Here is a 27,149-nt window from a genome sequence, read left to right as displayed (position 1 = left end):
GAGGTCGCTTCGCGGGGGGAGGGGGTCAGCACTCGATCTCGCACTGTGACGCACCCTCGCTCACACGCCATTGCTATTCTGCTTGTCTTCCACTTTTTGTGTGTGCGGGCGTGTCTGTCGCCGCTTTCCCCTTCGCCCATGCCGTAGCCAAGGAGAGACGGGTGCGCACACATAAACCAGTCGAATCCCCGTCTCATGTCGCTGCGCAGACGGCAGCGGTACGGGAGAGCGGGGCCGCAGGACAAAACACCCACTGTCGTACTCGCCGTGGAGAAGGTACCTAACAGCAAGGAAGTGTGCCACACCATGCAGCACAATTCCTTGTGTGTCAGGACACAGCAACGCTACAACCGAGGGTCGCCCAGCCCTCTCCCACTAGCGTCGCTGATTAGAAGACTGCGTGAGGGATCGATGGGTTCACGCTGCAGGAAGGGGCAGGGCCTGCGAAAGTAGCAGCGCTAACGCCTGGTGTTGTTCAGTGGTTGTCCAAGGTACTCGGAGGGGATGTGCTCATAGGCACCGAGCTGGGCGAGAACAACCCGCAGTTCCACCACACTCCACCGCTGCAGTCCCGTCGGAGCCTGCTTCTTCTCTAATCCGGCAGCAGCTAACTCTAGTAGGCTGCCACCCTCCTCAGGGAGAGACGCGTACAGTGCGTCCAGTCCAATCGTACGGGCTCGAGGTAGCACAAGCCCGCGCACAAATCGCTCCAATAGGCGTCTTGACTGCGTTGCATGGGTTTCTTTGGCATCGAGGAAGAGTCGGATGGGCGCCGTGCAGCCCCATACGTACGCGTCCTGCAGCCACTGATAGAAGAGAGAGACGAGAAGAGCAGCCACGTCCTCCTCGGATTCAATCTGCTGCAGCGGTGAGGTGGTCCACCAATCGTCAGCATCCACGCGCAGCGGCGTCACAACGCGAGGTCCGAGGCAGGAGCCGTGGCTGTCGATGGAGAAGCCTGCCTCGGTCAGGGCGCGAAAGACCGCGGCCGTGCTGTGAAGCATGTCCGTGAAGTCGCTTCCAAACAAGACAAAAGAGCTCAGGAAAGACACAACGCGCACGCCACTCCCCCGGAACTGCTCCGCGGCACTCGAGAGCACACGCGCCATGTCGTCCCGCACCGTGCGCTGCCCCGGCGGGCCACGCAGAAAGGTGTACAGCTGTCGAGAGTCGCTTGAGGAAATGGCGGGAGAGTTGCTGGCAGCAGCCGCTGTTGGCGTGGAGGACGCGGTAACTGAGAGGACGTCGAAAACGCTGAGGCGCTGCGCCTGCTCGGAAAGCGGGTGGAGAGTCCACGGCTCCCTCAACTCCACGACGGTCGAGAAGCACTTCTTGTCGCCCTCGCCAGACGCGGCCATCAGCGCCTCTGCACCGAAGCGCCGAAGTGTAGCGACGGCCTTGGTCATGTCTGACAGGGCCACGGTCGGTTGTGTCAGTCTCTGATGCAGCGCGGTCCAGTCGAAGACCACTCCGCCATCGTACCATGGGGAGGTGAACGCTTCGCAGAAGACGCCGGACTGCACGCTAGACGCGTCCACCTTGTCGATGTACTTGTCCGTGAGGGAGGCCTTGATCCACTCCTCCATCGTGTGCTGCGAATGGGGCTGTAAAGATGCCTCTCCGGTAGCACAACGTATGCTTGGACGCGCTTATCGGCGCCTGCGGCTGTCTCTGGTACTGCTTGCTTTTCGGCCACGTGCTCTCGAGAGGGAGAGCGGAGCGGGGCCAGCGACGTGGATGGTGGAGCACACCGTCAAAAGCCGTCGGGAGAAAGATCAGGGGGCCGACGACAATAATAATGATAGTAAGAGATGACATGCAGAGCGATCGCGCATTGGCCAGAGTCTCTCAGCCGACACAAGCACACATGCACACAAGAATTCACCGGCGGCACTCTCACTCGCGGCGGAGCGTGGTGCCTCCAAATATCTTCCCTTGAGTGGATTCGACGCTGTAATACAACACAGGTGCCCTCGAGGGAATCTGCTCGTCTGCATAGACAGCGAGGCGTCCGACCTCACCACAGGATGTGGTGTCTGGCGAGTGCCACGCGGCACGCCACTCTCATCGCCGAGAAAGATAGCCGATGCGAGAGAAAGCGGGCCGCAGAACAAATGTTGCGACCACCGCAACTCGCGGACACGGGAGGAGGTGGGGGAGTAACTTGTGGTGTGTGCATGCGTGCGCGCGTGCGTGCGTGTGTGTGTGTGTGTGTGTGTGTGTGTGTGTGTGTGTGGAGTCTCGATGTTGTCATCCTTCTTTTTCTTTCTGGCAGCCGTCGCTTCGTGCACGTCCTTGATTCCGATACGCGACCCTTTCCAGAAAATCTGGTCACCACTACCCGCGGGCCGTCTTCTCTCCCTCGGAGAAAGGGCCATTTTCCTCGCAGACTGTTGCAGCCCGCCATCCGCCGCGCACAAGCGCCCAAGGCACGACAAAGGAAAGCAAAGGGCAAGACGGGGCTTGGGGGGTCACGAGATGGGAGCAGAGGCGAAGAGTGCACAGCCGCTACGTGGGTCGAGGCACCGACTCCATTCTCTCTCACCGTGCTCGAACACTCAGTGTAACACAGCCCTTTCATCGACTCACAGGGCCACCTCAGGTGCTGCCCTGGAGCGGGTGCGGGAGCGGGATTGGTCGCGGTGAATGCGCAAGGGCACCCGGCAGAAGGAAGATCGGATCGGTCAGTCGAGCTCGCAAGCGGAGTCGATTCAGAAGCAGCAGAGGGGGGAGGGGCAATCGCGCCCGCGAATCTGAGGAAGGGGGAGGGGAGAGTGGAGAAGAACATGGGTGCCCCATCTTCTGTGCGCAGAAGCTGAGCGTCACTCCCATAACTTCCCCCCTCTTCGTACACTTCCTCTTCCTTCGTCATTCGTACACACACACACACACACATACACCCCTCTCCTACTTGGACGGCTCTGTGCTGTCGCGCCTCGCCGTCTCCTTTGCCATCTCATTCAGCACCAGGCGCACCAAATTACGAATGATGAGGCCGACATCGTTGTAGTTCGCCAAGTGTGTCAATACCTGGCACTTCACGGCATTGGGACGCACGCTGCTGCACAGCTCATTCACCCTCCGGTACTCCTCTGGCTGCGATCCCTTGAGGAACGCGATGACGTAGATGTCCTGCGGCTTCATTTGAAACAGGTCTTGCAGTGAGCCGTAGAGGGCATCGCGGTGAGAGCCGTTTTGCAGCACCTGAATCGGCTTCACGGAGAGCTGGCAGTGCCCCTCCAGAGCGGCTGCATCACGCTCCAGGTGCTCCACCAGCGCATCCGCCGCGCCGCCGCACTCCGGGTCGTCGTACGTGAGCAACACCGTAAGCACTCGCGACATGCGCGATGTCACAGACGCTCTGCGAAGAAGGTGAACACAGTGTCTAACCAATCAAGAAAGAAGATGGCGTCACCGAATAACAGGTCATGCGGTGATGAGTCGCCAGTGAAGAATCTATACGCTAGATGACGTGTGAGTGTGAGTGTCCCTGTGCTGACCGATATGATGGGACACGGGGTGCGGGGGTCACGGGGGGAGGGGGGAAGGAAGGGTATGTGATATGCGCGTCTAGGCACCACGCAACAGATATCTCCACCTCACAGAGGGAGGAGGCAGAGTCGCAAGACGGCGCAAGCGATGAGCTGGGTGAAGTGGCAGCGTCAAAAAGTGATGTTCATGGACGCACCGTTCAACACCACGAGTCGGTCAGAGGGAGGGCGGTGCCGCAGAGAACGCGGTGGAGCGCCAATGCATGCAGCATCGTTGAGTGGAAGTCACCCCAGCGAGTGAAGCAGAGGCGTGCAGCGTGTCACGACGAGGAGCACACACACACACACACACCAAAAAAAGAATGTCAAAAAGCAAGAGGATGAAGAAGGGGGGAAGCGGTAAAGGCGTCATTTTATATGCTGCAAGCCCTAGAGGCATGTGCACAGGGTTGCACCTTGAACACGGATTGCGAGAAAGCATTGCTGCGCCACGCGGGAGATCACGCACGAGTGTGCGCGCACACACACCTGGTGCCTGATAGCCCCTCCCACCCTTGCACAGTCCCATCGCCAGTTCTCTGTTACGCGCACGTCATAGCAGCACATCGACAGAGAGAGATGGAGGATGGACTACCGCGCATAGAGTGAGCAGCTGCAACCTAATGCATGCTCTTGTGAAGGAGGAGGGGTGACGGAGGGCCAACGCAGGCGACGTGCACACCCCATCAGCAGCCGAAAGAGCGCGGGTCAGCTGAGGGAAAGAGAAGCACACCGCCATCCCCCTCCCCCACACGCACACACACACGGGGTCCTCTGCAGCCCGGTATGCTTACCACGTCGGCTAGCTCGTCGTCCCTTTCATCTGTGAAGATGTGTCGTGTATCTGCTGTTGTCGTTCTTCTTCTTGTTGTTTGACATCGAAAATGAGAACTGAGCGATCGCCGCAGCGGCGCACGGCGATCCAAAAGCAAACGAAAGTAGAAACGAACACGCCGAGAGAGGCAGAGGGTTGCCTCCTGATGATCCAAGGGCATCACGTACTCGCCGCCGTCCACCCGGAGAACGCATGAGCACTCGTCAGTCCTTGGTGGGAAATGGTGGGTCGCTTAGAAGAGACCGCCCATGCCGAAGTCGTCCTCGTCGCTCTCCTCCGGCTCCTCGGCCGCAGCGCTAGGGGCAGCCGGCGCGGCAGCGGCGGGCTCCGCAGCAGCCGAGCCAGAGCCGGCCAACCGCCCGCTGATCGCGGCCTCGCGCAGCTCCTTGCCGTTGTGCTCCTCGAACTCGTACGAGGTCGCCACGGAGACAGCCAGCAGGTTCTTGAAGGCGTCCACCAGCATCGGGCCAATCGTCGAAGACGTCGGGATGCCGGCGCCCAGCGCCATCGCCGCCACGTTGCTCAGGCCTTCCATCAGCATCTTCTCCACCATGTCCTCTGTCATCATCAGGTCCTCGCGGGTAAACAGCACACCGCGGTCCCACACCGACAGCACATTCACTTGGTAGTAGAACGGGCTGATGTTCAGCTTTTGCAGGAGCGTCGCCGTCGAGTTGTCCACCTTGTCGCCGGTGTTCAGCACCTTCTTCTCCGTCACGATCTCCACCATACCCTTGGCAATCTTCGTCGCAATGTTCAGCGCCTGGAAGAAGGATGTCTGGGTCGGCTCCATGCCGGTGCTACCAGCAGGCACAACCACGTCGCACGGGGCAATCGCACCGACACGCGCCGGGGCCTTCACGCGGTGCGCGTCAAGCACAGACGTGATCTCCTGGACAGCGTTGTTCGTGAAGACCAGGCCGGTGTTGCCGCTCAGCAGGTTGTACTCCTCACACTGATCGTTGAAGTGCTTCGCATCGGGGCTCGCGTCCTTGGCCTGCGCGCGCTTCTCCACGATCTTCGCCTGCAGCGTCTTCTTGCCCATCATGAACTCGGCCTTGCCGCGCAGCGCACGGCGCACATCGTGCACCTGCTGCGAGCGGACGTTGTCCATGCCCACGAACAGCACGCAGCTGTACTTGGTCAGGCAGTCGACGAGGCGGTCCTCGTACTCGCGCTTGGCAGTGGTGATAGACGGCATCGTTGCTAAAGGGAGCTGCAAAGCGGGGGTGAAGGTGGTGAAGTACAAGGGATGTGCGTGTGGTGTCGGTGTTTTTTTTTGTGTGTGTGTGTGGGGGGGGGGCGCACAACGAAGGTTGTCAAACCCGAGGAAATAGAAATGGAGCAAGTAAAAGACAGCCAAGGGAGATGGGGGAGAGAAGCAGAAAGCAGAGAGCAGCGAAGAGTGGCAGATGAGGAGGAGGGGGGGGGGCGCAGAGCTTCATGGAGGGCAAGCGGGGATACATGCGCGCTTGTGTGTGTATGTATGTATGCGTGAAATACACAGTAAAGACGACCGGTTCCCAAACAAAAAGAGGGTACATGGACACCCACGCATCCATTCCTCAGAGACAGCGGAACCCGCCCACGCGCGTCTGTAATATATGCATGTATGTCTATTTTTTTTTTCGTATGCGGGCTCCCCACTATCGGGATTCAAGCCTGTAAAACAAAGCGCAACGCACGGGAGAGAGAGGGGAGGGGGGAACAGTCGCATATGCCTCAACGCCGAACAACAACAAAAAGAAAAACAAAAACATTAGAGGCGGGGGGGGGGCACAGAGATTGTTTGCTGCTATCACCAGTGTACCCACCGCGTCTGCTCACACACACATACACATACACCAAGCCCGTTCCATTTGCCCTGGTCTACCGTGGTGCCGACGGTACGCTGCTCACGTGGTTGCTACTGAAGAGGTGGTGGTATATACCCCTCTGTGTGTGTGTCTTAAGCGAAGCTCAGGAAGCAAGACAGAAAGGCTAAACACGGGCACACACACACACCCACACACGCACACGCACACACACGCATAATGTGAGAGGGAGGAGGAGGGGGAGGGAGGAAGAAGGAAAGAGAGAGGGAGTACTAGTAACCGCGAGACGGCAAACACCGATACACAAGCATACACATGCATACAGGCGCACCGGTGTTCAAGTGTAAGACACACAGACAGTAGACAGAGATAGACAAGGACATCCGAATATGGGGTAAGCGAGGAAAGCCACTAGAAAGCGAGTCAGCAACGTGCGCGTACACATACACAGGGAATACAAGTATTGGACCTCAGGCCGGCGGGGTGGGAGGGGGGAGGCATTAAAGCAGACGGGCAAAGGACGGGCAAACACACGCAACGAAAAACAAGAGGCAACGGAGGCAACACACTGAAGTGGGAGACAAAGAGCGATGAACAGTGCGCACTTCAAGGCAACGTGCAGAGACACAATGAAACTATCAAACACGGAGGAGTAAGGCAGGGAGGTGAGTGGACGGGGATGGGGAGAGGAGGCGCCGCTGTCGGGTGGCGAGGGAGGAGGGGGGGGGGACGGCGCAGGGTACGAACGGAGGGACGAAAGAGGGGCACAAGCAACCGTAGCAGGTGCGGCAGCAAAAGCGGGAGGAAGACAACACGATGAGGAGGTAGGGGGACACCACACGAGGTGTACGACCGGGTGCGTGAGTACCTGGTCAGAGAAACAACGTGGAAGAGGAGGAGAGAACGAGACGCGCGGAGTCGATGGGAGATTTGGAAAGAAAACAGCATGGGAAAGAATGGTTGCAAAGGACGCGAGAATCGGCCAATCTTGGAGAAACCACCGGCCTGCCCCGCTCCCTGCCATCCCCTTTGCCGCAAGCCATCTCACTCCGTTCCGCTGTCCGCCTGCTGGTCTCAGCTCTCCCATCTCCGCTTCACCATCACCCCTCTAACACCTCACACATGGCCTAGTTGTCTTCCCTCTCTCTCGCTCTCGCTCTCGTCACCAAGACGAGGGAGAAGGATGAGGCGGTGACAAAACGCATGACGGCATAGAGAAAATGGAATAGAGAAAAAGCGGGGGTGCCCATTTCACCCCATCGCATGCATCGCTACCAAGACACACGGTCAATCACATGCACAAGGCGGCACGCCCGCTTTCTGCATCTCTCACCCGCTCTCTATTTTTCACACGCTCGACACCGCAAACACAGAGGCAAAAACTCTACTTGCTCTTCAGATTACGAAAAATGCCAAGACCCCATAACTTGCGCTTTGCCGGCTGCTGCTCCGCGATCACCGCCTCCGTCGCCGACAACCGCCTCGATTCATGGTGTGAGCGAGACCCCGTTTCGGCGGTGCACTCGGAGCCGAGATCGCTGCCATGGCTATGACTCAAATGGTGAAGACGATGGTGATTGTGATGGCCTTCACCTCCGCGAACGGCGCTGTTGGTGGCTGTCGATAACGCTTTGGAGCTGCGCCGGCCTACGTCCGGCGACGAGGAAGACAAGGCGTGACGTCGATCGCTGCTGGTCCCCCAGTCCAACATCTCCTGCATCTCCTTCTGTGCCATGGAGAGCTCCTTGGGCAGATGGCCGGACGCACCTGTTCGCCAGGTGGCGCTGCTGACGTCAAGTCTACTCGAGCCACCGGTACACCACTCAATCGGACAGGCAACGATGTCGGGGTGTGCAGATGAAGTCGCGGTCGTCGTGGCCAGCGGCTGCGGTGGAGTCTGGCGTTGCGGTCCCCCAACCGTAAGCGGCGGGGTACGGGAGCTGCTGGTGCGCTCATTGAGAACAGCGCCACAGATGGTGCTGTTGTAAGTAGCGGGAGAGCTGGAAAGGGGGGGCGAGGTCTCCGCACTCGCGGAGGTGTGCGGCGAGGGGGGAGAGGAGCCAACCGGCTGCCTAATCGTAGTGGCCACCCCGACGGGTCCTCCAGGCTTGCACGGTGCGCGTGCGACACCGCCAGCCGCCTTCGCGACAATGCCGTCGTAAGACGATTTGCTGCAGCACGCGCCGCCTCGGGAGCGTCTCGCATCGCGTGGGTGCTCCTTCCTCATGACCTCTCTATGGCGCGCCGGCGGCAAGACTGGGCAGGGGCGCTGCTGTTGCTGCAGCTGCTCCTGATGTGGCAGGTATGAGGAGGCAACAGAAGCAGGAAGGACTACACCCTGGGGCAACCGCTGAAACTGTGGCCCAGCTTCCAAGCCTCGCGTACTCGGAGAAGGACTGGTTGCGTAGAGCGAGGGGGATGTGTCCCGCGATCCGACGTGTGCGCTGGTGGGTGATGTCGCCGTAAGGGCTGCACTTGAGTGTGCTTCGGGCCCGGGGAGTCGACTACGACAAGCCGACGACGCAGACGCAGAGGGTGTTGTGGGATCCTTTGTTCGCGCTGCGCATGCCGGCTCGTCCTGCGGTACCTCCCTGTCTGTGCTCTGCAGCTCCTCTGCGTTGTCAGTGGTGACTGAGGCGCGTGCGGACTCATCACGCCACGTAGCCCCGAGCGAGTGGTGACGAGGACCACCAACAGAGCGGCTGCTGCCCCCGACATCCCCGTCGCTGCGGCTGAGAGTACTTAAGTCACTCTCGATATCAGCGTGCTCGCTTCTCTCCACCTCCCCAGCAGAGCTGCCGCCGTCGCTGCTGCCGTCGCCGCCGTTGTGGCTGGTGTCGCTGCCGCTGCTTACGGTGGCTGTTAGGGAAGTATCCTCATCGCTGCTCCGGTACATCATGTTAAGCCTCCGCCGCCGCTCCGTCATGCGGCGCTCCTCGTCGGTGTACGCCTCGCGTGCCTGGGTGATAATTTCCGTGATCATCTGCGTGTACTCGTTTTCGTCCTCCCCCACACCGGCGGGCTTGAAAGAGGTGGTGTGGCAGCGATCAGTCGATGCAGCCATCTCTGGAATGACCGGTGGCGATCCTCCGAGGAAGTTATGGCTTGGGCCGACGTTATCCTCCGCCTTTCCAGCACCGCCGCCATCGTCGTCGTCATCCTCATTCACGGCCTGCAAGCTAAAGCCGATATTCACGCTGCGGGTGTAGTGATCGAGCTGGGGCCCCGAGGCACTCTTTGAATGCGAATTTGGCGATCGTAAAAGAGCACCGGCATCGGGGTCTGAAGCGGGCCCATGTCCGCTGCTGTGCATCCCTTGTGGCGATAGAGACACGCCTGCAAAGCCCTGCACCGGCGGGCTGATTTGCACGTCCTTGGCACCGCCGCCTACCTCATCGCCCTCTCCACGGTACGGCTGCCGCTCCTCCTGGTGCGCCGCGGCGTCAAGCGCACTGCTACAGCTCACTTGCTGGACGGCTCGCTTCACGGCCGACGGTCGCGCGCTCGCCCCGTAGGACGACAGCAGTTCGTCCTCTTCTGAATCCCCCATCAGATCCACGTCAAAGAAGGGGTGCTGCAACAGCTCTGCCACGGTGGCTCGCTCCCCTGGATCGATCCGCAGGCAGCGCCGCAGGAAATCCTGCGCCTCGGGAGAGAGATCGGTCGGGATGGCCGGTGGCGACTTGGCGCAGGCCAACGCGTACACAACACCCTGCAGGGTCATGCCGGGGGGGAAGTTCCACGGCACCCCGGTGTCGTTTGTCATCTCCAGGCACAGGCAACCAAAGGCCCAGACATCGGACTTCTCCGTGGCTAGCTCGCCTCGGCACACCTCCGGAGCCATCCACAGCGGAGTGCCACCGCCGCTCAGCGTTGTCGTGGCTTGGTTCAGGTTGCCACTACAGCCGAAGTCGACAATCTTCGCGCATCCGCTCTCGTCAAGCAGCACGTTGGCGCCTTTGATGTCGCGGTGCAAGATGCCGTTTGTGTGAAGATGCGAAAGGCCGAGAAGCACCATGTGCGCATAGCGCTGGAAGACCGACTCGCGGAACCGCCCCACCGACTTGCGCAAGGAGTTGATGCTGCCACCGCTAATGTACTCCATTATGATGTAGTAGTGATGTGCACTGTAGCGCGACCCGAGGTAGCGGACGCAATTCGGATGTGGGGGGATGCTACTCATGGCGCGCACCTCGCGGTCGATCGCCTTCAAGTTGGCGTTCTCGAGCTTCAGCTCTTTCACAGCCGCGAGGGAGCCATCGGAGAGGATTGCCTGGTAGACAGTGCCGAAGCCGCCGGAGCCGACGGCGCGCCCGCGCTGGAAGGAGATGGCGCGAGGGGTGACGGCGCCGCTGCGATCGCCGTGATGCGGAGTACGACTGCCGCCACCACTCGTGCTGGCGTTCATTCCATTGAGTCTGCTCATGCTGCTGCCAGCGGCGGTAGTGCTCGTAGGCGACATGTTGGCATGTAGCAAGTTGGGACTGCCCACCCCCTGCACAAACAATGGCGAGGCTGAGGACATGCAGCTGGGGCTTACAGGGGACGCGCTGTCGCGCGCTGAGCGGTGAATACGGTCGCTGTTGGCGCCGCTTCCAACACTCTGACACCCATCTGCCGTGCCCATTACGTTGCGCTCTGGGGGAGAGAACTCACTGATGGATGCCGAGAAACGCCGCGGCATTTGTTGCTCGCCTTCCAGAGGAAAGCTGGCACCTTGCAGCATCCCTGTCGCCGTGTGACGACCGACGCCTCCAGCCGCGCCCGGGGGAGTGCTTCTGTGGTGGCTGTTTTTCCCGCTGAGCTGCTGCTCGGATGCCCATTTATCCGGGGTCTTGTCGGCGCTACCGGGAGCTATCAATCGGTCCGCACCAGTGCTGCAGAACGAGCTGCCAGCCTCGCGTGCTGTCGGGTTGCTGCTCCCTTGCACGCGGCCAAGGCTCCGCAACAACTGCCGGCTGGAGTGGTCGAGGATAGAGCTGTCGTGTTCGCCCAGCGCCTCGTCGTCGCCATCCGCCTCCGAGGTACTGGGGGTGTACTGCGTCCAGGTGAAGTCTGACTGTAGCCGAAAGCTCTCTTGACGTGCTGGCGGCCGATGCTGCTCTACCTCATCACATTGTGCGGTGCAGAAAGACGAGGAGGCCGGCGCAGCCGCCGGGGCAGAGGTGCGGCCAAACGCCGCTGATGCCTGAGCAGAGCCGCTCTCGCCGTAGTTCTCAACCTCACTAAGCCCACGCGGACATCCGGCATACAATGAGCTTCTCTGCGAGGGGCTCGTTGGCCTGGGCGCCCCGTTGGCTACGATGCCACCGCCAGCGCCTGTCCCGACGCCGGAGGCGGAGCTAGCTATGGGAAGTTCATCAATGGGCCAGTGAGGTGACGTCTGCGAGGTTACCGTCGGCGTCGTATTATTTGATTCTCTTCGTCCGTCGCGGTACCCGCCAAAGCCAATGGCAGAGCTGCGCGAGAGCCCAGTGTTGACGCTGAGCCCTACCTCTACCAAGTTGGAAGGAGCTGCCTCGCGACCACTACTGTCCGTCGGGTGGATCAACCCTGACGGCTTGTGACTGTGCACGTGCGAGTACGACGTAGTGGTCGACGACGACGTTGTCGATGTCGCGGACTCGAGCAGCAGCGCCGTGACGTCCTCTGTGGCGGAGCTGCGCGAAGGGTGACGGTGGTGGTGGTTGACCTTTGTAGCGAATGCTACCGCCCCGGGGGACCCACCGCTGCCCTCGCCTGATACTGTGTTGCCATGCGTGCTGGAGGAGCTGGTGCTCTTGGAGCACGCCTCCAAGTGCTTCAGGAACCACGTCCGACTCTTGCAATGTCGGTGGCACCGAGGGCACTCGAAGAAGCTGTCACGTGAGAAGGGAACAGCAACGCTGGTGGTATCAGGGAGGGCAGACGAGTGAGTGTCAGCTGGTGAAGAGCTCATACGATCTCACGCCTATGCGTAGGTATTGTCGCAGCACACTTGATAAGGAAAGAAAGCCTGTGCACGTGTTTGGGGGTGGGGAGTGGAGAAGAGGGAGTGTCGGTACACAATGACACGCAAAGTCCACCACAGTCCAAGGAGGGAACAGGACTAATCACAGTGTACGCAGAGCCGAGGCAGCCAATGGGGGGGGGGGGAGGAGGAGGAGGGAGGCACACAAATAAATACACACACACAGAGACACACCGGCAGGGACACACACACGCAGACAGGCAGGGTCACGTCTGCAACAAGAACGAGAGCAAGAAAAGAACAGGGAGAAACAACGAAAAAGCTGCAAAGAAAGAGAACGAGCGAGCGAGTGTGATGTGATGTGATGTGGAGAGGGATGGGGAGAGGGAGGGGGTAAAGAAGAGCCCAGACACTCACAACGACAAGAAGAAAAAAGGAGAGAAGGTGTTTCTCTTTTTTCCTTCTTCCTGTGAGGAACACACGCACCACCACCACCACCACTGCTGACGACACCAACAGAAGAAACGGACAAAAATGTTCGACCAGAACACACGAAAAAAAAAGAAGAAAAAGGGGAGGAAGGGAGGGTAAATAACAAAGAAATCCGGTCCAGAAGGTACAATGTGTGTATGCAGGGATACCGATGAAATACACAACACACATACACACAATAACGAACAAAAAAAACTCGAGGCTGCCTTTATATATATATATGTTTTCGTTCCTTCTTTTTTCTTTCGTTTTTTTTTGTTTGCTGTACCACCGCGTCGTCTCGTGGGAGGGCGAGTGCACTGGGGGTGGGGTGGGGTGGGGGGGGGAGAAAAGTCCGAACACGAGGCTGACAGGAACGACGTTGCTGCGCCTTGATAAGAGATGGGCAAAGGGAAGAGCGCGAGATGTCAGGCGCGCCTCTCGAAGACTCGATCACGCACGCGCTGGTGCTGAGAGGAGAGGGTGGGGTGCACTGTGAGGCAGTGCAGGGAGGGAAAGAGAGAGGGGGGAGGGGGACAGGCAGCAAGACGTTAAGCGGTGAACTGCCAGGGAATGGTAGTTTCGAGGAGGGGGTACGTGACTTCACCGCACTCAGCACATATGCAATGGTAAATAGGCAGAAAAGGGTGAGGGGGAGAACTCAAGAGAGAGAAACAGACATGAAAAGGAGGGAGGGAGAAGACAACATACAGAACTAGACAAAGGGAGCGCGCAACACTTCGCAACTACGCCTCACCGACAAGCACGCGGAAACACAAATAGCAACAACAGAAACTACGCAGCACCACGCCCCGCTTGTCTTGGCTGTCCCTACCCTGCTCGCCACGCCCGTCCCCCCCCCAGAAGAAGATCAGAGAGAGGGGGGGGGGAAGAGGAGAGGCAGTGCACAACTGCAAACCTACGTCGTCGGAGGAGGAGGGGGAGGAGGACGCAGCCGCGTAGCCCGCGCTTTCGCCGTCTCCGTTCCCAATTACCTTTGATCGAAAACCTACAGAGACACAAGAAAAGGAAAAATGATATGTGTGTGTGTGTGTGTGATGGGTAAAGAAACAGAGATGCCTGAGATGGAGCCGGCAAACAGCAACACGGAGCGAAGCGAAGGCCCCGAAGCAGAGGAGGGGCCCAAAGCAAAGAGAGAGAAACAAAAACACAAAGGAAGAAGAAGGGAGGATGTGGTTGGGGGGAGGGGGGCAGAGTAGCGCTAAACAATGCTATACTAGGAACACCTCCTTCGTCGGCCTATGCTTGTGTGTCCGTGTGTATGGTCCCCGTGAAACAAAGAAACGGCGTGGCGAAACAGCTCGGCGAGCGCACACGGCGAAGAATGCGCTGTGTGGGTTGGAGTGCGTGTGAGATGAGTGAGTGTATACGGCTGAGTCTGAGCCGAGCGTGTGCGCAATCGTGGCGACTATGCCACTCTAAAGTCTCGATTTAGGGTGTGTGATGGGGGCGGTCGGTGATGCGGGGAAGAAAGAAGAGAAGGGTTCTCGAAGGGGACGCGCGAGAGAGAAGGGAGGAGGCGGCGGCGAAACAGCAGCAGCATCGCCCAGTGCTACTGGTGCCTGCTGCGTCAGCAACAAGGACGGAAGAGAGAGAGAGACGTTACATGGCCACGTCTTTGCCCCTTCACCGTAGTGTCACCGTCTTTGGTGCCTTGGAAAGACACGCAACCAGCAAAGCTGTGTCCCATCCTACCCCTTCCGGCGTCAACGATGTCGGAGGAATAACAGCAACGCATTCGCGTTCTCTTTTCGATTTCTGCTTGTGTGTGTGCGCGCGTGCGCACGCAACGCCTCGTTGCTTGAGAACAACAACAAAACGCAAGGAAAAATCAAGGCAAAAAATGACGAAATAGACAGTAAAACAGAAAGTGTGCGCTGGAGATCGCACCGGCGCGCACGCCTAATATCGGTCACAACAAAAGACAGCGGCACAAAAGAACGCAGCACCACCGCGGCGCAAGAGCGCTATCCAAGGCAGAGAAGCCAGACACAACTGGAAAAGGCAGATGGTACTGACCGCGGTGGCTGCGAAAGGGGGGTATTTTGGCGGGAGCGAAAAGGAAGAGAGCAGAAGACAAGACGCCATCGGAGTGCACATACACACGTGTGCAACAAGCAAAGATGCTGCCGTAGAGAGCACGGCAGCGCAAGGTGGTAAGTCCGCCCCACCACAGCAGCACGGCTGCATGGAAACGGAGAAGCAAGGAAGAGATGGCATAGAAGCCATCACGTGCTGCATGTACCGCGAGGGTCATGCAGCCGTTACACAATCCAGGATTCCCTTTAGAGAGTATGCATGGCCGCAGGCGAGTATGGCGATGGCTGCAGCGTCATTACTCCTGGTGGAGCTCCGCCTTGCGGTACGCCCGGGTAGTACCCCACGGTAGCGGGTGGGTAGGGCTGAGGGTACTGTTGGGCCACCGGTACGTACGGCGGCTGAGCGAATGGATAGACGCCGTACTCAGGGCGCGAAGGCGGCGGCATTCCCGCTGTTGGCACGACTGTTGCCACTGGGTTGGGATAGAGGTAGCAGCCACCAGGTGCTACCGTAGAGGGTGCCGGCGCCGCCGGTACCGGCTGGTATGCGTGCGAGGGCATAGCAGTGGCGTACGAGTTCATGGGAATCTGCGGCGCCATCAGGTGCGGGGCTGGAAGGGCGGCAGTTGGCGGCATGACGAGTGGGGTGGCGGACGTGGAAGAGACAGAGTGGCCGGCCGAGGCTGACGTGGTCGCTGCACTGTACTGCCACTGCGACTCCGCGACACGTCGCTTCTCTTCAATCTCGGCCAGCTCCTTCTCTCGGATGCGCCGTTTGTACGCCTCCTCCTGATCGCGCAAGTAGGCAAGCTGTTGCTTCTTCTCCCTCTCCTGCTGCTGCATTCTGGCCTGACGAAGTGCCTCCTCTTGTTGAGTACGCACCGCTTCGGCCTCAGCGTGAATGCGGGCCTCAGCTTCCCGATCAAGTCGCTCTGCCTCCGCGGCTTCCGCGCGCTCCGCGATGCGCTGCCGCAGCATCTCCTCCTTCTCACGTACTTCGCGCATCTTCTTATCCCGCGCCACACGTGCCGCCTCCTCTTCTGAGGCCTTACGGCGGTCCTCTGTCTCTTGTATACGCCGCCGCAGTTCCTCCTCTTCGGCTGCCACCTGTGCCAACTTTGCACGTCGCTCCGCCTCCTGCCGCGCCTCCATCTCTTCTCGCTCCCGCATACGGCTCTGCAGGGTAAATTCTTCTTTCAGCAGCGCATCATACCGCCGCGCTAGTTCGTCCTTCCGTTTCTGGTCAGCTTCGCGCTGGCGTCGCTCAGCCTCCTCCTGCTTGTGCTTTTCCTTGAGCGCTATCTCTGCGAGCAGCTGCTCTTCCTGCACGCGCAGCAGGCGCAGCTGCTCCTCGCGGCGGCGCTTCATCTCCGCCTCCTCTGCCTCCAACATGCAGATGGCCTTTCGGCGCAGTTCCGTGGGAGAAAGCGCCTCAGTGGCCTCGCGAGACGCCTGCACCTGTGTCTCCACGGAGACAGCCGGCTCGTAGGAGAGGACGCCGTCCTCGCGGAGTCCCGTCACGGCACCGGCGTTCTGGGAGCAAGTGCGGCTGCTCGGGTCGCTCAGGTGCTTCCCCATGGCTAGTTCATGCGCTAGCGCCTCGCGCGCAGCCGCCATAGCGGCCTTCTTCGCGTTCTCGTTGTCTACCCGCTGCTGCTCCAGCCGCTGCGCCGCCTCAATCCACTGCGGCACCGTCTCCACAACCCACTTCAGGAACTTGTCGTAAGCGTCCTGTACCGCCTTCCGGGCCGCCGCTTCTTCGGATACGATGACACTCGCGGCAGCGCGCACCTCAGGCGGCAGCTCCCTCTGCTGCAGCTGCTTCAGCTCACTCCGCCACGACGACAAGTCGTTCTCCCACTTCTGCTCCATGCTCTTCCGCTTCTTGTACTCCTGGAAGATGAGAGCGATGTAAGAGCGCTCGTACTCCTCCTGCACATGGAAGCGGCGCACGTAATGAGCAATAGAGGCAGCATCCTCGTTGGACATGGGCGGCGGCAACGTCACCATGACCGGAGCCATGAGCTCGGCGAGCCTGTTCTCAGCGGTGCGCACAGGAGACGCGGCTGGACTGCGCCTGCCACGCAGGTCCTCCTCCTCGCTGCCGGATAGCCCGCCGCTGTTCACCCCGGCTCCGGAGCTGGTGTTGTTGGGCCCCGCAGCGGTGCTGCTGCTACTCGCAGTGCATACACCGGAGAGGCGTAGAAGAGGCGCGAACTCCTTGTGGATGTCTGCCAACTGCGGAGCGACGTCGACCTTGACAAGGAGGGTGGTGGGCGGAAGACCGATCACCGGTGATGGAAACATCGCGAAGAACAACACTGGATGATGAGGCGCCCTGGACACACGGTGAAGAGAACAAGACGAAGAAAACAACGATGCAGTCGCGCAAATCGAAAGCCAGCGTGGTTTTACGTTTTCACCTGTGCGTCAGTGAAAGCGGGCACCGGCTGCAAGATGCAACCGAAGAGAAGCAACACTCTCCCTCTCTCTCCCCCGGCGCGTCCGCCCTTTTGTGTTCCAAGACGTCCTCAGCGACCACGACCACCAGCGACAACGAAGAGCGACAGCAGCAACACGGGAAAAGGTGAAACACAGCAGCAAAGGACCTCCCCTCCCTGCGCAAAAAGAAATCAACAAGAGTGCTACGGGGGAGATGGCGAAAAAGTGGTCGGGGGTGGAGGGAGGGGAGGGAACGGAAGAGCAACGGCAACGAACCACGGAGACTCTCGTATGGGCAATGTCGGATACAGACACGTGCTTCCCTTTCCCATGCAGTGGCGTGAGCTCAAGCCCTTGAGACTCCTCTCTTGTGCGTGTGCCTATGTGAAGCGGAACGCATGCAATCTGCTTGCTTATCCGTGCTAAAAGACAGCTGTGTGCGTACCACACAAATTACCGTCTCTCAGAGATAGAGAGTGCACACACATACACGCACAGAGAGAGAGAGAGATGCGCACACGCAGACCGCACAGACACTCGCGCACGAAGAGAAGAAAAGGGGGGGGGGAGATAAGCAGGCGGTAATCCGGTAAGACAAGCCTCGCGTGTGGCTCTCCTCTTCAATATGTTTTTTTTTCGGTGTTGCTTATTTTGCATCGGCTCGCTTTTTTTTCTGTCGCGGAGGCACGCCAATATGCAGTCGCGTATATGCGGGCAGGTGAGCGTGTACAGAGGGCGGTGTCGAGAGGCCGCGACCAGCAGTGAAGCGAAACCAGAGAAGATCCAAGGAGGGATGAGGGAGAGAGGCAGAGAGAGGGGGAGGGAGAGGGGTGAAGACGAGGCAGGAATGCAAAGGCGCAGGAAACGGTAAAAATGGCGGCAAAGGGCAGCCCAAAGCGGTGGATTGACTTGCCAACCGCAGGAGTAGCCTCTGTGTTCCTGTGCGAGCTGCCCCGCAACACATCGCACAAGTGCACCCGATGGTTGCTTCCCTCCGCCAATGACAAGCACGAATTACTTGTCGAGAGACGAAGAGATCAAAGATGAGGCAAACGGGAGGGTGCGCAAGCACATACGCACTCTGTCCATCTCGGACACCTCACGCCCTCCGGCTCGTGCCGGTTACGTGTGTTTCATTTCCCTTGAAGCGGTGATCAGCAACGGAACAACGATTAGGGCGTTGAAAAAGGCGCGGTCAAAAAAAAAGAGAATACACGCAGGCGAAAAAGAGGGAAAGGTGGAGGGGAGAGGTGAAGGGGGGAGGGGGAGAGCGAGAATCCCGCGGTAACTCGTGTCGGCATGCTCCGCATCTCCTCCCACTGGCACCATCTACCGTGCAAGCACCAAGGAGAAAGAAATCGGTAGTGCGGAACGAAGGGGGCCAATGCCAGGGCAAGCTCTGCACATCAAACAGAGCCCCAGGTGTGGCTTGCGCGCGACCAATGTAGCCGTGCATATTCTCCCTTACCCACTGTCTTCCTCTCTTCGCCCCACCCTCTCCAAGCAATAGCCAGCGCCGCTCTTGCCTGATAGACCCTCCTGCCGCTCCTGCCTCTGCTGCCCAACACTATGACCTCACTCCCTTGTCGGAGCACATGAGCTGCATACACGCTTGCAGAAACACCACCACACGCACCCTCTCAACCTCCACTGCTCGCCTCGCTCTCGAACTCCTTTCAACAAATCTATAAGACTTGGTAGTGCGGTCGGTCACTTTGCTGGTGGCTCCGACCCAGTTGCGGCGACGACTGTCCAAAGTGCATGACATCAATACCGTTTCCGTGCCGCAGAGAGCGCCGGTGGCTGTACACCCCGTGCGTCACTGGCTGCGGCGTAGCCGTTGCACCGCAGAGTGCGGCCCCTTGACTCGGTGAGCCTGCCGCGCCAGAGGAATGGGGGAAGTACCTAGAGTATTGCCGTTAGCGGCGACGGGTGTGCTGGAAGACGGCGACTGCGGTGCCGACACAGCGCTAGAGGACGAGGTGCGGTACGGACTGGTCATGGTAGGCGGCATCGACGTGCTGACGGAGGGCAGGGGGCGGTTCCCAGTTTGCGAGGCGGTTTGGGGTAGCTTGCGGTGCCCGGTGCTGTAAGGATTCAGCAGAATTTGACGTTTCTCCGGTGGAACACTGTTCTTGCGCTGCTGCTGTGGCAATAGGCCGTCTGCCATGGAGGAGGCCAGCTGACACTCCACCTGCTGCTTGTACCGCTGCAGCCTCGCATCTTGAGACCCCTTCTGGACCTCTGCACGCACAACGGCTGTCTCGCTGAGCTTCGTGTAGAACGCATCCTGTGTCTCCTGCTCCTCGACCAGCTTTGAGAGGGTCACGGAGGCGAAGGCGAGCGACTGCACATCATCGCCGCCAGTGGTGGCGCCGTCACTCAGCGATGGCAGCTGCACCGCCGGGCTTGTCCAGATTGCTTTGAGGGAGTCATCAGCGGTGATGACAGCCATTTTGATGTCGCTCACCCAGTCCTTCATCTGCAGCAGCTGCTGCGAGATTAGGGCTGCGCCGCTCAGACGGAGGATGACATGGGAGGAGATGTACGCGTCGGAGCTCACATCTTTGACCAGGGTAGCCGCCGGCGGCGCGCGGCGCGGCGGCGGGGGGCGTTGCAACCTTGTGCTGAGCATTAGCCCTTGCACAGCAGGAACGCTGACGCCGCCAAAGTGAGCCGGACAAACCGTCCGCAGCGTCTTTTCTTGTGCTTGTTAGAAGAGACGAACCGCGTCCGTCCTCCAGCCCTTGGGCGCTGGACTCCGCGCCCTTCGCTGTCGGGGTGTGTCTGTTTTCGGTCCCGGTCAGCACCCTCTCGACTCTATAAGAAGAAACCAAAGCCACAACACAGACACAAATGCGGTACAATGCGGAACGCAGGAGGAACACGGAACACAAAGAGAGGGGGAAAGGGGTTGAGTGATATCAGGCGGAATACAATGCGTCTTTGGGTGCCAACGAAATCATGCCTTTGTCGCTCGTGCGCGTGGCCGGCCCCTCTCGCTCCAAGACCACACCAGAGCGTTGAAGGGCAAATAGAGCGAACGGAGAACGGTAGAGAGTGCAACGAGAGAGGGAGGGAGGGGGTGGAGGTGAGGTGAGGTGAGGTGGGGTGGGGTGGGAAGCGTATGAGAAAGGAACGAAATATATAAAAAAAATTAAGCAGAGAGAAGGAGAGGAAGGGAAAGGGGGGAGGTCACTGCCGCAATCGTGGGGAAGGGTAAAATAAAAATGCACAAAGGTGGTGAGGGAAGATATACGGAAGCACCTATGTGTGTGTGTGTATGTTAACAGAATATCAGAGGATTGAGAGAGAGAGTGGTGGACGCAGAAGGTGTGTGGATGCTAGCGTTGATGGGGAAAAGCCGGCTATGCTCGCTGTTTGCGGCGATTGCTATAAACATACCGCTGGGGCTGGAGCACAGGCAGGTTACCCGCCAATGCCCTCGAAGGGCAAAGTGCTGACTCAGAATTAGGATGTAGCACGTATCTGTTTTCGCATGCACGCGTTGCGCGACGGCAGCAACGTGTCGTTTGCTCCCCCTCTCTCGCCGCCGCCCGCACGATAATAACAGCCGTTTTCTTTCGTTTAACGCTTGATTATATCCCTCATGTTCGCGCGCATCTTCGTGACCTCCCCTTCTGCTCTTCTCCGAAGGAGGTCATGCCGCAACATCTGCACAGATTGCGTCGCGCGCACATACACAAACCTTGCACAGATGAAACAAGCTGACAGCCGGCGTCATTAAACACACCACAAGCAGGCCAGCCCACGTAGACCTACACAGAGATTGACTGCCACTACAGCAGCACCGATGAAGGCACCAAAAACGAAGTTCGAAGGCACAGAAAGGATGCTGTGGAGAGAACAAGAAGGACGAGCGAGAGATGGGAGAAGGTAGACAAGCAACAACAGCACGGAAATTCAACAAGAGGCAAGACAGTGGGAGAGGCAGCGGTCCCTATGGACGCTGCCACCTCACCCCTCCTCCGCCCCCGACGCTTACTTGAATCTTACTGTTTTTTTTTTTGCCTCCTCGTGTGCATGAGTGTATGTATGCCTTAGTGGGTGTACATGTAACTCTTTGTTTTTAGGCCTTTCTTTTTCCTCCTCTCAACTTCACTTGTCAGTAATCTTCCTCGTACATCCACCCACACACACATAGACAGACACTGACTCGGATGCAAACCCGTCCAGCAAGCAGGGGGAGAGAGAAGGGAGAAACGAAGGGGAGAGGGGGGAGAGTGAGGCGGTGATGTGTGAGCATGCACACAGGAAGATGAAGACAAACAACAAAACTACGAAGGAAAGGCGAAAGAGGGGGGGGGGAGAAGGAGGAGAAGGGCGCGTACATAAAACGGAGAGCTCGTAAACACACACACAGAAAATGAACAACAGAATAAAAATGATACATCTGTGTATACACAAAGACAATAGAGAGAGACAAACACACGTGCGTGCGGGGTGCACTCTTGCCTCACCATCCTACCCAACACCACGCCCATGTCAGTAGAGCGCACAGGTGTGCAAGAGCAAACACGCGAAAGGGTAACGCACATGGGCGCCGATAACCAAAAACGTGTGCGTGTGCGTGCGACTGCCAAAATAGAGAAGTTGGGAAGAACGACGCACACGCTCAGGAGAACAAAAAAACACGCAAAGGGGGAAAATGAGGCAGAGAAAAGGGGGAGGGGGAGGAAGTGAAGAGGGAGACGAGAGACGACGACGACCTCTCCCCGCGCGGTCGGAGCGCGCGACATGGACGAGCTAGCCCAGACGGACCCACGAGCATCCCTCGCAAAAGAAATGCCTCGTCCGCAAAGCGAGATGCAAGTGCGCAAATTACATGCAATGCGAGCCCCTCCCTCCCCCTCGCCCCCCCAAAAAAAAAATTGAAGAGAGAGTACATAAACGCACATACACACATAAACAAACACAAGGGGGAGGAGGGGGCTGATCCCTCCTCCTATGCCGAAAAGAGAGAGACCGCCAAAGATGGCAAGGGATAGGCAAGGAGACGCACAGCAACAACTATAAAAAGGAAGTCACATGCACTACTCGTGAATAATACCGGCAACATGACAGCGGAGAAATAAAGTCGTCCACCGGCAGTGGTGGTGAGATCGAAAACAAAAGGCCAACTCGGCCACCCGGAACCGCCAAATGGGACGACAGAGAGGGCACGCGCAAGTCGCACATAACGAAACGGCAGTGAGGGGAGAGGAGGGGAGCTCTCCTTGCGTTCTTTTTCTTTTTTGTATCGGCCACACCCCACCTCATCGATGACCATGTGCGAAGCGTGGGGTCGTCTCTCGCGGCCACGCATACAGGACAGCCGCCCACACACACACACACACAGAAACACGTGTACGTGTAGAGCAGTGTCCATGAAGGAATACGCCGTGTAAACCAGCGAGCTTTTATCCATAGATGAGCGGCATGCCAGTCGGCCACTGAGGCGTCTGCAAGTCCTCTGGTAAACCCGCGAGTGACGTCCGTCACACCGAATCGGCGACGCATGGCCATCAAGAGAATACGAGAGAAAAAACAAGAAAGACGGAGGAAAAGTGCATGCCTCTCAGATGTGCTCGCGGCAGGCGAGTCCAGCACGGCGCACGTCGAAGCACTCGGTGGAGACACTGCCTGGGTGTCCTTTAACAAGGTCAGTCAGAGTCGAGGACGCGGGGCTCGTAGGCGAGCGAAAGGGTATCGGCGGCCGGGTTTGCTTGCGCGCCTACATGAGTATGTCGCAGCTGATGGGACAGGACCAGGGATGGAAATTCGACTAGCAGCAAAGACCGACGGCGAACAGTCGCATCGAGCCTAAGCTCCCTTGTCGCCAGTGCACCTAGGCATCTTCATGGAGGTGATAGTGCGCGTGACCGCTCACGTGGGCCTCCCCCGCTCGCGGTCGCCGCGCTTTTGCTCCTCCTCATCCGTGTCGCGGCCTGGAGCGGCCGCATTTAGGGCGGCAGCAGAGTGGCTCGCTTTTCTCTTGCCATCTTTCCTTTGGCATGCAGCGAGGCGACCGCCTCGCTGCAGGCACCACTTCTGTCGCTGCCTTTGCCAGTGCGGGACGACTTCAGATACGCCTGTGCTCACTCCCTCGATTGCCCTCATGTGGTTACAGCCTCCTTGCCGTTGCGGACGGCGGGTAGCTGCGGCGGGTGTCAAGCTTCCCTTTTTCGGCCAGCACTTCGCATCGTCCTCCGAAGAGGCAGCGGGTGGTGCGTTTCAGTGCGGCGCCGCCTTTCCCCGCTCACCGTTGGTAAGGACCCAGATTATCTCTTGCCAGCGCTGCCTGTACCGGTCCACCTTCGTGTCAGAGAGCGGCTTCGCATTTTCCGAGAATTGTTCCTTGCTGCTCCCACATCGCCTATCCGTGGAGTCGTCGCGAGGCCTCTGCAGTTGCGGCGGCGTCCAGCCGCCTGCCAAGGCGGCAGGATTGCTCTCATTATTGTGTTGAGGATGGTGCAGATGCGATTGAGGTTCGAACGGCACAGGCGTCACCTGGGGCGCCGACTTGCGGTCGCAGCGGCGCCTTACCGCGCCTATCTGGGCACGCTGCCGCTGCTCCCGCGCCGCATAGCCCTGCGACACGACAAAGTCGGAGGCCTCCTGAAACATGCACAACTTCTCCGAAAGAGCCACTTCTTCCATGAGGAAACGGGAGTAGATGTTCTTGGTCGTGCGGAGTCGCGCCTCTTTCTCCTTTTGAAGCTGGCGAGCTGCCTGGCGCCACACGGGCTCCTGATCGACGCAGAAGACAACAAATTTGCTGTACTCGCCCATCACCACAAATCGGTGCATCTGTTCCGACACGGTCAGCAGCAGCTGGCTCAGTCGGTGGCGGCTGCCTGCCTCCTCTAGCTCCAAGTCACGCCGCACCTTCGAACAGCAGTAAATGAGATTCCTTTGCGCCGTGCACATGCTGTCCTCCGTGCGCCACGCCGCCGCAAAGTTTAGAGCGCTTGCCGCTAAGACGCTAACTGAAAGTTCGCTTGTCGCCAGGTGCGCATGGTGGTGCATGTAAGACACAGAGGTGAGGGTGCGAGTTCTCGGAGAGCCTGGTGGGGTCATGTTCAGCGTGCCAACGCTCTCTTTTCCCGCAAGATAAGATCCGTCGCCAGAGGAGTCGCTCAGCAGCATTGGAAGGGCAATCTTCGCCGGGGTTTTTTCGTGAACTACCATAGGGGTGTGCGGCCTTGGACTCTGTAAGGTCAGCGCCGGTTGAATCAGTGGAGCCGGTGCCACTGGACGAATGCCGAGCGCACGGTACATCATGTGTATCTGACTTCGGTGATCATCAGTTTTCATGTGCACCCTCGTCGCACTCGTCACGCAAACGCGCGCTTCGTTGATCTTATATGCAGCCGCCGCGCATCCCGTCACACGGACATCGAAATATAATTCGGAAACCATCGTGGGAAAGGGATGCAAGCGAGGCGCGCATGCACCGGTGTTGGGTTCAAAGAGCCCCCCCCCCTCCTCCAAGGAAAAGGAGAAGGTTATCCGGAACTTCGGTCAGCAAGGAAGGTGCTCGGAATGCTTGTGTCGGCGTCTGCAGGCACGCGGTAATGATCACGCGCGGCAGACGCGTGAGAGCACGCCACGGACACCCGTGTCGCTTACGAGGAAAGGTGAACGACAAGAAGGGGAGAACCGAGAAACGAAAACAAGGCAGCTGGTACCGATGCACGCGCAAAGGTCATCGCAATCGGTTTGTGTCCGGGGGAGAGAGGGAGGTGATAGGGGGAAAATGGGTGGCGGCGTTCGCATGTAGGAACGCTGACGCGCACCAGAAGCGGTACGGAAGAGCAGAGACACCCACCCACACAGAGAGAGAGACGGGACAGGGAAGAGCGGGGAACATCCTTGTTGAAGGTTTTTCGGCGGGTGAGGAGGGAGGGGGAAGGACTGCAGCAGCAGAAGGGCTGAAGAGAGCATGCACACATGCGCATGACGCATACACCCCTCCCCACAGGAAAGAGAAGTAGCGCTGGGGGTGTCCCTCACTTGGCCACTCTGAGGGTGGTGAGTGGTGGTGGTGGGGGGGGGGGACGGACGACAGTGGTGCGCTCACGTCCACGTGAATGACCGGCGGGGAGCGCCTCCGGACGTTTGGAGGTTTGTCTTTGCCTTATGGATTGGTAGTTCGTCTCACGACGCGGCGGCTCTGCCTCTAAAACGAGGCGGATGCGGACGTGATGAGCGGGGGTCCCCAAGAAACACGCATGGGTGGGAAAGTGAGCCTTTCGGCTATCGAAGGCGGCAGAAGTAGACGGAGGGTTAAAGGCAAGCATGCGGCGTTCACGATTCGGTTGATGAGGCTCTTGAAGGCCATCACGGTTCATGTTTGCTTTCCATAACTTCTTCTCGTCACTACCGCCGGGAAATACACCGCCCATGCTAACAGCAGAATATGTACATACATCTACATGCATATGTATAAACTGCGAAGCTCAAGAAAGTAAAGAATATGAACACGAGCAGCAGCAGCACTGGTCCCTGTCGCCCATCTCCACCAACACACCAGAGAGAAGACGAGGTGGGGAGAAGAGAGTAAGTGACCGAACTCGCCTACATGCACGGACGCACCGGCTCGGAGAGAACCGCGAATAAAAAAAGGACAACAGAAAAGGAGGGCACACGTAACAGGAGTGAGTGGAAGCAGAAGAGAGCAAAGCACGTTCGACAACAGGCACGCGGGATGTTCCGGTGAGAGTCGTCCCGCTGTGATTGCGTGAAAGAGGACCCTCTCGCCTTTCCCTTCCCACCAACACCTCCACACAACCGGCGATCAAGAGGAGGATGCGTATATTTGGGTAGACGACAGAAATCGAGAGAAGACAACGTGCAAACCACACGCGCACAAAACAAGCCAGAGAGGCAAACGCGCACGTGATGGGGGGGGCGAGGGACGTGGGAGACACGAAAATATATATATATATACTCGCACTCGCCCATTGTGTGCTAACCTGCATGTGTTATGAGGATCACAGACAAGGGGGGAGAGGGAGGGCGGCGTGTGGCGATGGCGGTGGTCAGAGAGGGGGCGTTCTGAGGCGAGAAGAAACACGCCAACACCGGAACAAAATGAAAATCGGCCGAGCGAGTGAAAGAAGTGCACAAGGACGAGAAAACGAACAACAAGGCAACGGTCCCTATCAAGAGAGGACAAAGGTGCGAGCGTTCGGGGTGTAGATAGTGCCGACAGCAAGGCAGTGGATGACGAACTTGGTTTCAATGCACTCAAAACACGAGCGCGCCCTGTCCAAATCGCGCAAGAGAGGGCACGTGTGTCAGTGCGCCAACACTCTCGCATCTTCGCCAGAGTGAGAGAAATGAGGTCGACGCGAGGGCCGTGTTCGGACTTCCAGTGAGGGGCAGCTGACACATGTAGATGAATGTGTACGTGGACCTCCAAAGAGCGACGGCAAGGGGCAGGAGGGCGAGTGAAGTGGTGAAGGGCACTCAGTGACGACTTGCTACTGGTGATATACGCGTGTGTGTGTGTGTGTGTATGTGTGTGCGACGGATGTCTTCGGTGAAGCACAAGTCACAGATGCGATGGCGGAGGGCGACGAAATAAAAGAGCGAGTGAAGTAAAAAAAAACAGGAGGAGGGCCGGGGACGAGAGACGACGATGGAGCAAGCGGCGTGAGTGCCAGTCGTGGGATGAGTCGATTGGTTCACTCTCTTTTTCCCGTCAAGTGTTCACCCCCGCGTCACGCGCATCACAACTTTTTGACTAACGAGGCTGCAACGGCGTCACCGCAGCAGCAGTGTATGTGTATCTGTATGCTTGTGTGAAGGATGCACAAGGATGCTGAGCGGCGTCATCGAAAAGGTCGACCGCCATTCGCACTGACAGCCGAGTGAAGTGGGGGGGGGTAGAAGAACCGCCACACCCTCGAGTTCTCTGCGAACAGGAAAAAAAACGAAATTAGCAGCGCTTGACTCCGAAATGACGCCATTAAAAGTGAGTGCCGCCTCTTGAGGCGGCGAGGCTGCATGTCCGTCGGGTGGGGAAGAGGGTGGGTCGGG

At 58.6% G+C, this 27,149-nt stretch overlaps 7 protein-coding genes across 7 annotated transcripts; all 7 read right to left on the bottom strand.

Moving 5' to 3' along the window:
- Window positions 1-458: 458 nt before the first annotated feature.
- On the bottom strand, window positions 459-1,586 carry LMXM_27_1410 (conserved hypothetical protein; the record flags this gene model as incomplete). The annotated part of the gene is made up of 1 exon (XM_003876669.1): window positions 459-1,586. One exon carries the CDS (start codon window positions 1,584-1,586, stop codon window positions 459-461), a length of 1,128 nt encoding a protein of 375 aa, XP_003876718.1.
- Window positions 1,587-2,907: 1,321 nt separating this feature from the next.
- LMXM_27_1400 (conserved hypothetical protein) lies at window positions 2,908-3,342 on the bottom strand (the record flags this gene model as incomplete). Its single annotated transcript, XM_003876668.1, has 1 exon — window positions 2,908-3,342. One exon carries the CDS (start codon window positions 3,340-3,342, stop codon window positions 2,908-2,910), a length of 435 nt encoding a protein of 144 aa, XP_003876717.1.
- Window positions 3,343-4,597: 1,255 nt separating this feature from the next.
- Window positions 4,598-5,566, bottom strand: LMXM_27_1380 (putative 60S acidic ribosomal subunit protein; the record flags this gene model as incomplete). The annotated part of the gene is made up of 1 exon (XM_003876667.1): window positions 4,598-5,566. One exon carries the CDS (start codon window positions 5,564-5,566, stop codon window positions 4,598-4,600), a length of 969 nt encoding a protein of 322 aa, XP_003876716.1.
- Window positions 5,567-7,563: 1,997 nt separating this feature from the next.
- Window positions 7,564-12,117, bottom strand: LMXM_27_1370 (putative protein kinase; the record flags this gene model as incomplete). The annotated part of the gene is made up of 1 exon (XM_003876666.1): window positions 7,564-12,117. One exon carries the CDS (start codon window positions 12,115-12,117, stop codon window positions 7,564-7,566), a length of 4,554 nt encoding a protein of 1,517 aa, XP_003876715.1.
- Window positions 12,118-14,906: 2,789 nt separating this feature from the next.
- On the bottom strand, window positions 14,907-16,967 carry LMXM_27_1360 (conserved hypothetical protein; the record flags this gene model as incomplete). The annotated part of the gene is made up of 1 exon (XM_003876665.1): window positions 14,907-16,967. The coding sequence occupies one exon, from the start codon at window positions 16,965-16,967 to the stop codon at window positions 14,907-14,909; it is 2,061 nt and encodes a 686-aa protein (XP_003876714.1).
- Window positions 16,968-18,921: 1,954 nt separating this feature from the next.
- Window positions 18,922-19,737, bottom strand: LMXM_27_1350 (hypothetical protein, unknown function; the record flags this gene model as incomplete). The annotated part of the gene is made up of 1 exon (XM_003876664.1): window positions 18,922-19,737. The coding sequence occupies one exon, from the start codon at window positions 19,735-19,737 to the stop codon at window positions 18,922-18,924; it is 816 nt and encodes a 271-aa protein (XP_003876713.1).
- A 3,599-nt stretch (window positions 19,738-23,336) lies between these two features.
- Window positions 23,337-24,419, bottom strand: LMXM_27_1340 (hypothetical protein, unknown function; the record flags this gene model as incomplete). Its single annotated transcript, XM_003876663.1, has 1 exon — window positions 23,337-24,419. The coding sequence occupies one exon, from the start codon at window positions 24,417-24,419 to the stop codon at window positions 23,337-23,339; it is 1,083 nt and encodes a 360-aa protein (XP_003876712.1).
- Between the last annotated feature and the right edge of the window lie 2,730 nt (window positions 24,420-27,149).

The sequence above is a fragment of the Leishmania mexicana genome, chromosome 27 (genome assembly GCF_000234665.1).
Source record: "Leishmania mexicana MHOM/GT/2001/U1103 complete genome, chromosome 27".
In the NCBI taxonomy this organism is placed as follows: Eukaryota; Euglenozoa; class Kinetoplastea; order Trypanosomatida; family Trypanosomatidae; genus Leishmania; species Leishmania mexicana.
Note: the sequence above shows the minus strand (reverse complement) of the source record. Positions and strands in the feature narration are given on the sequence as shown.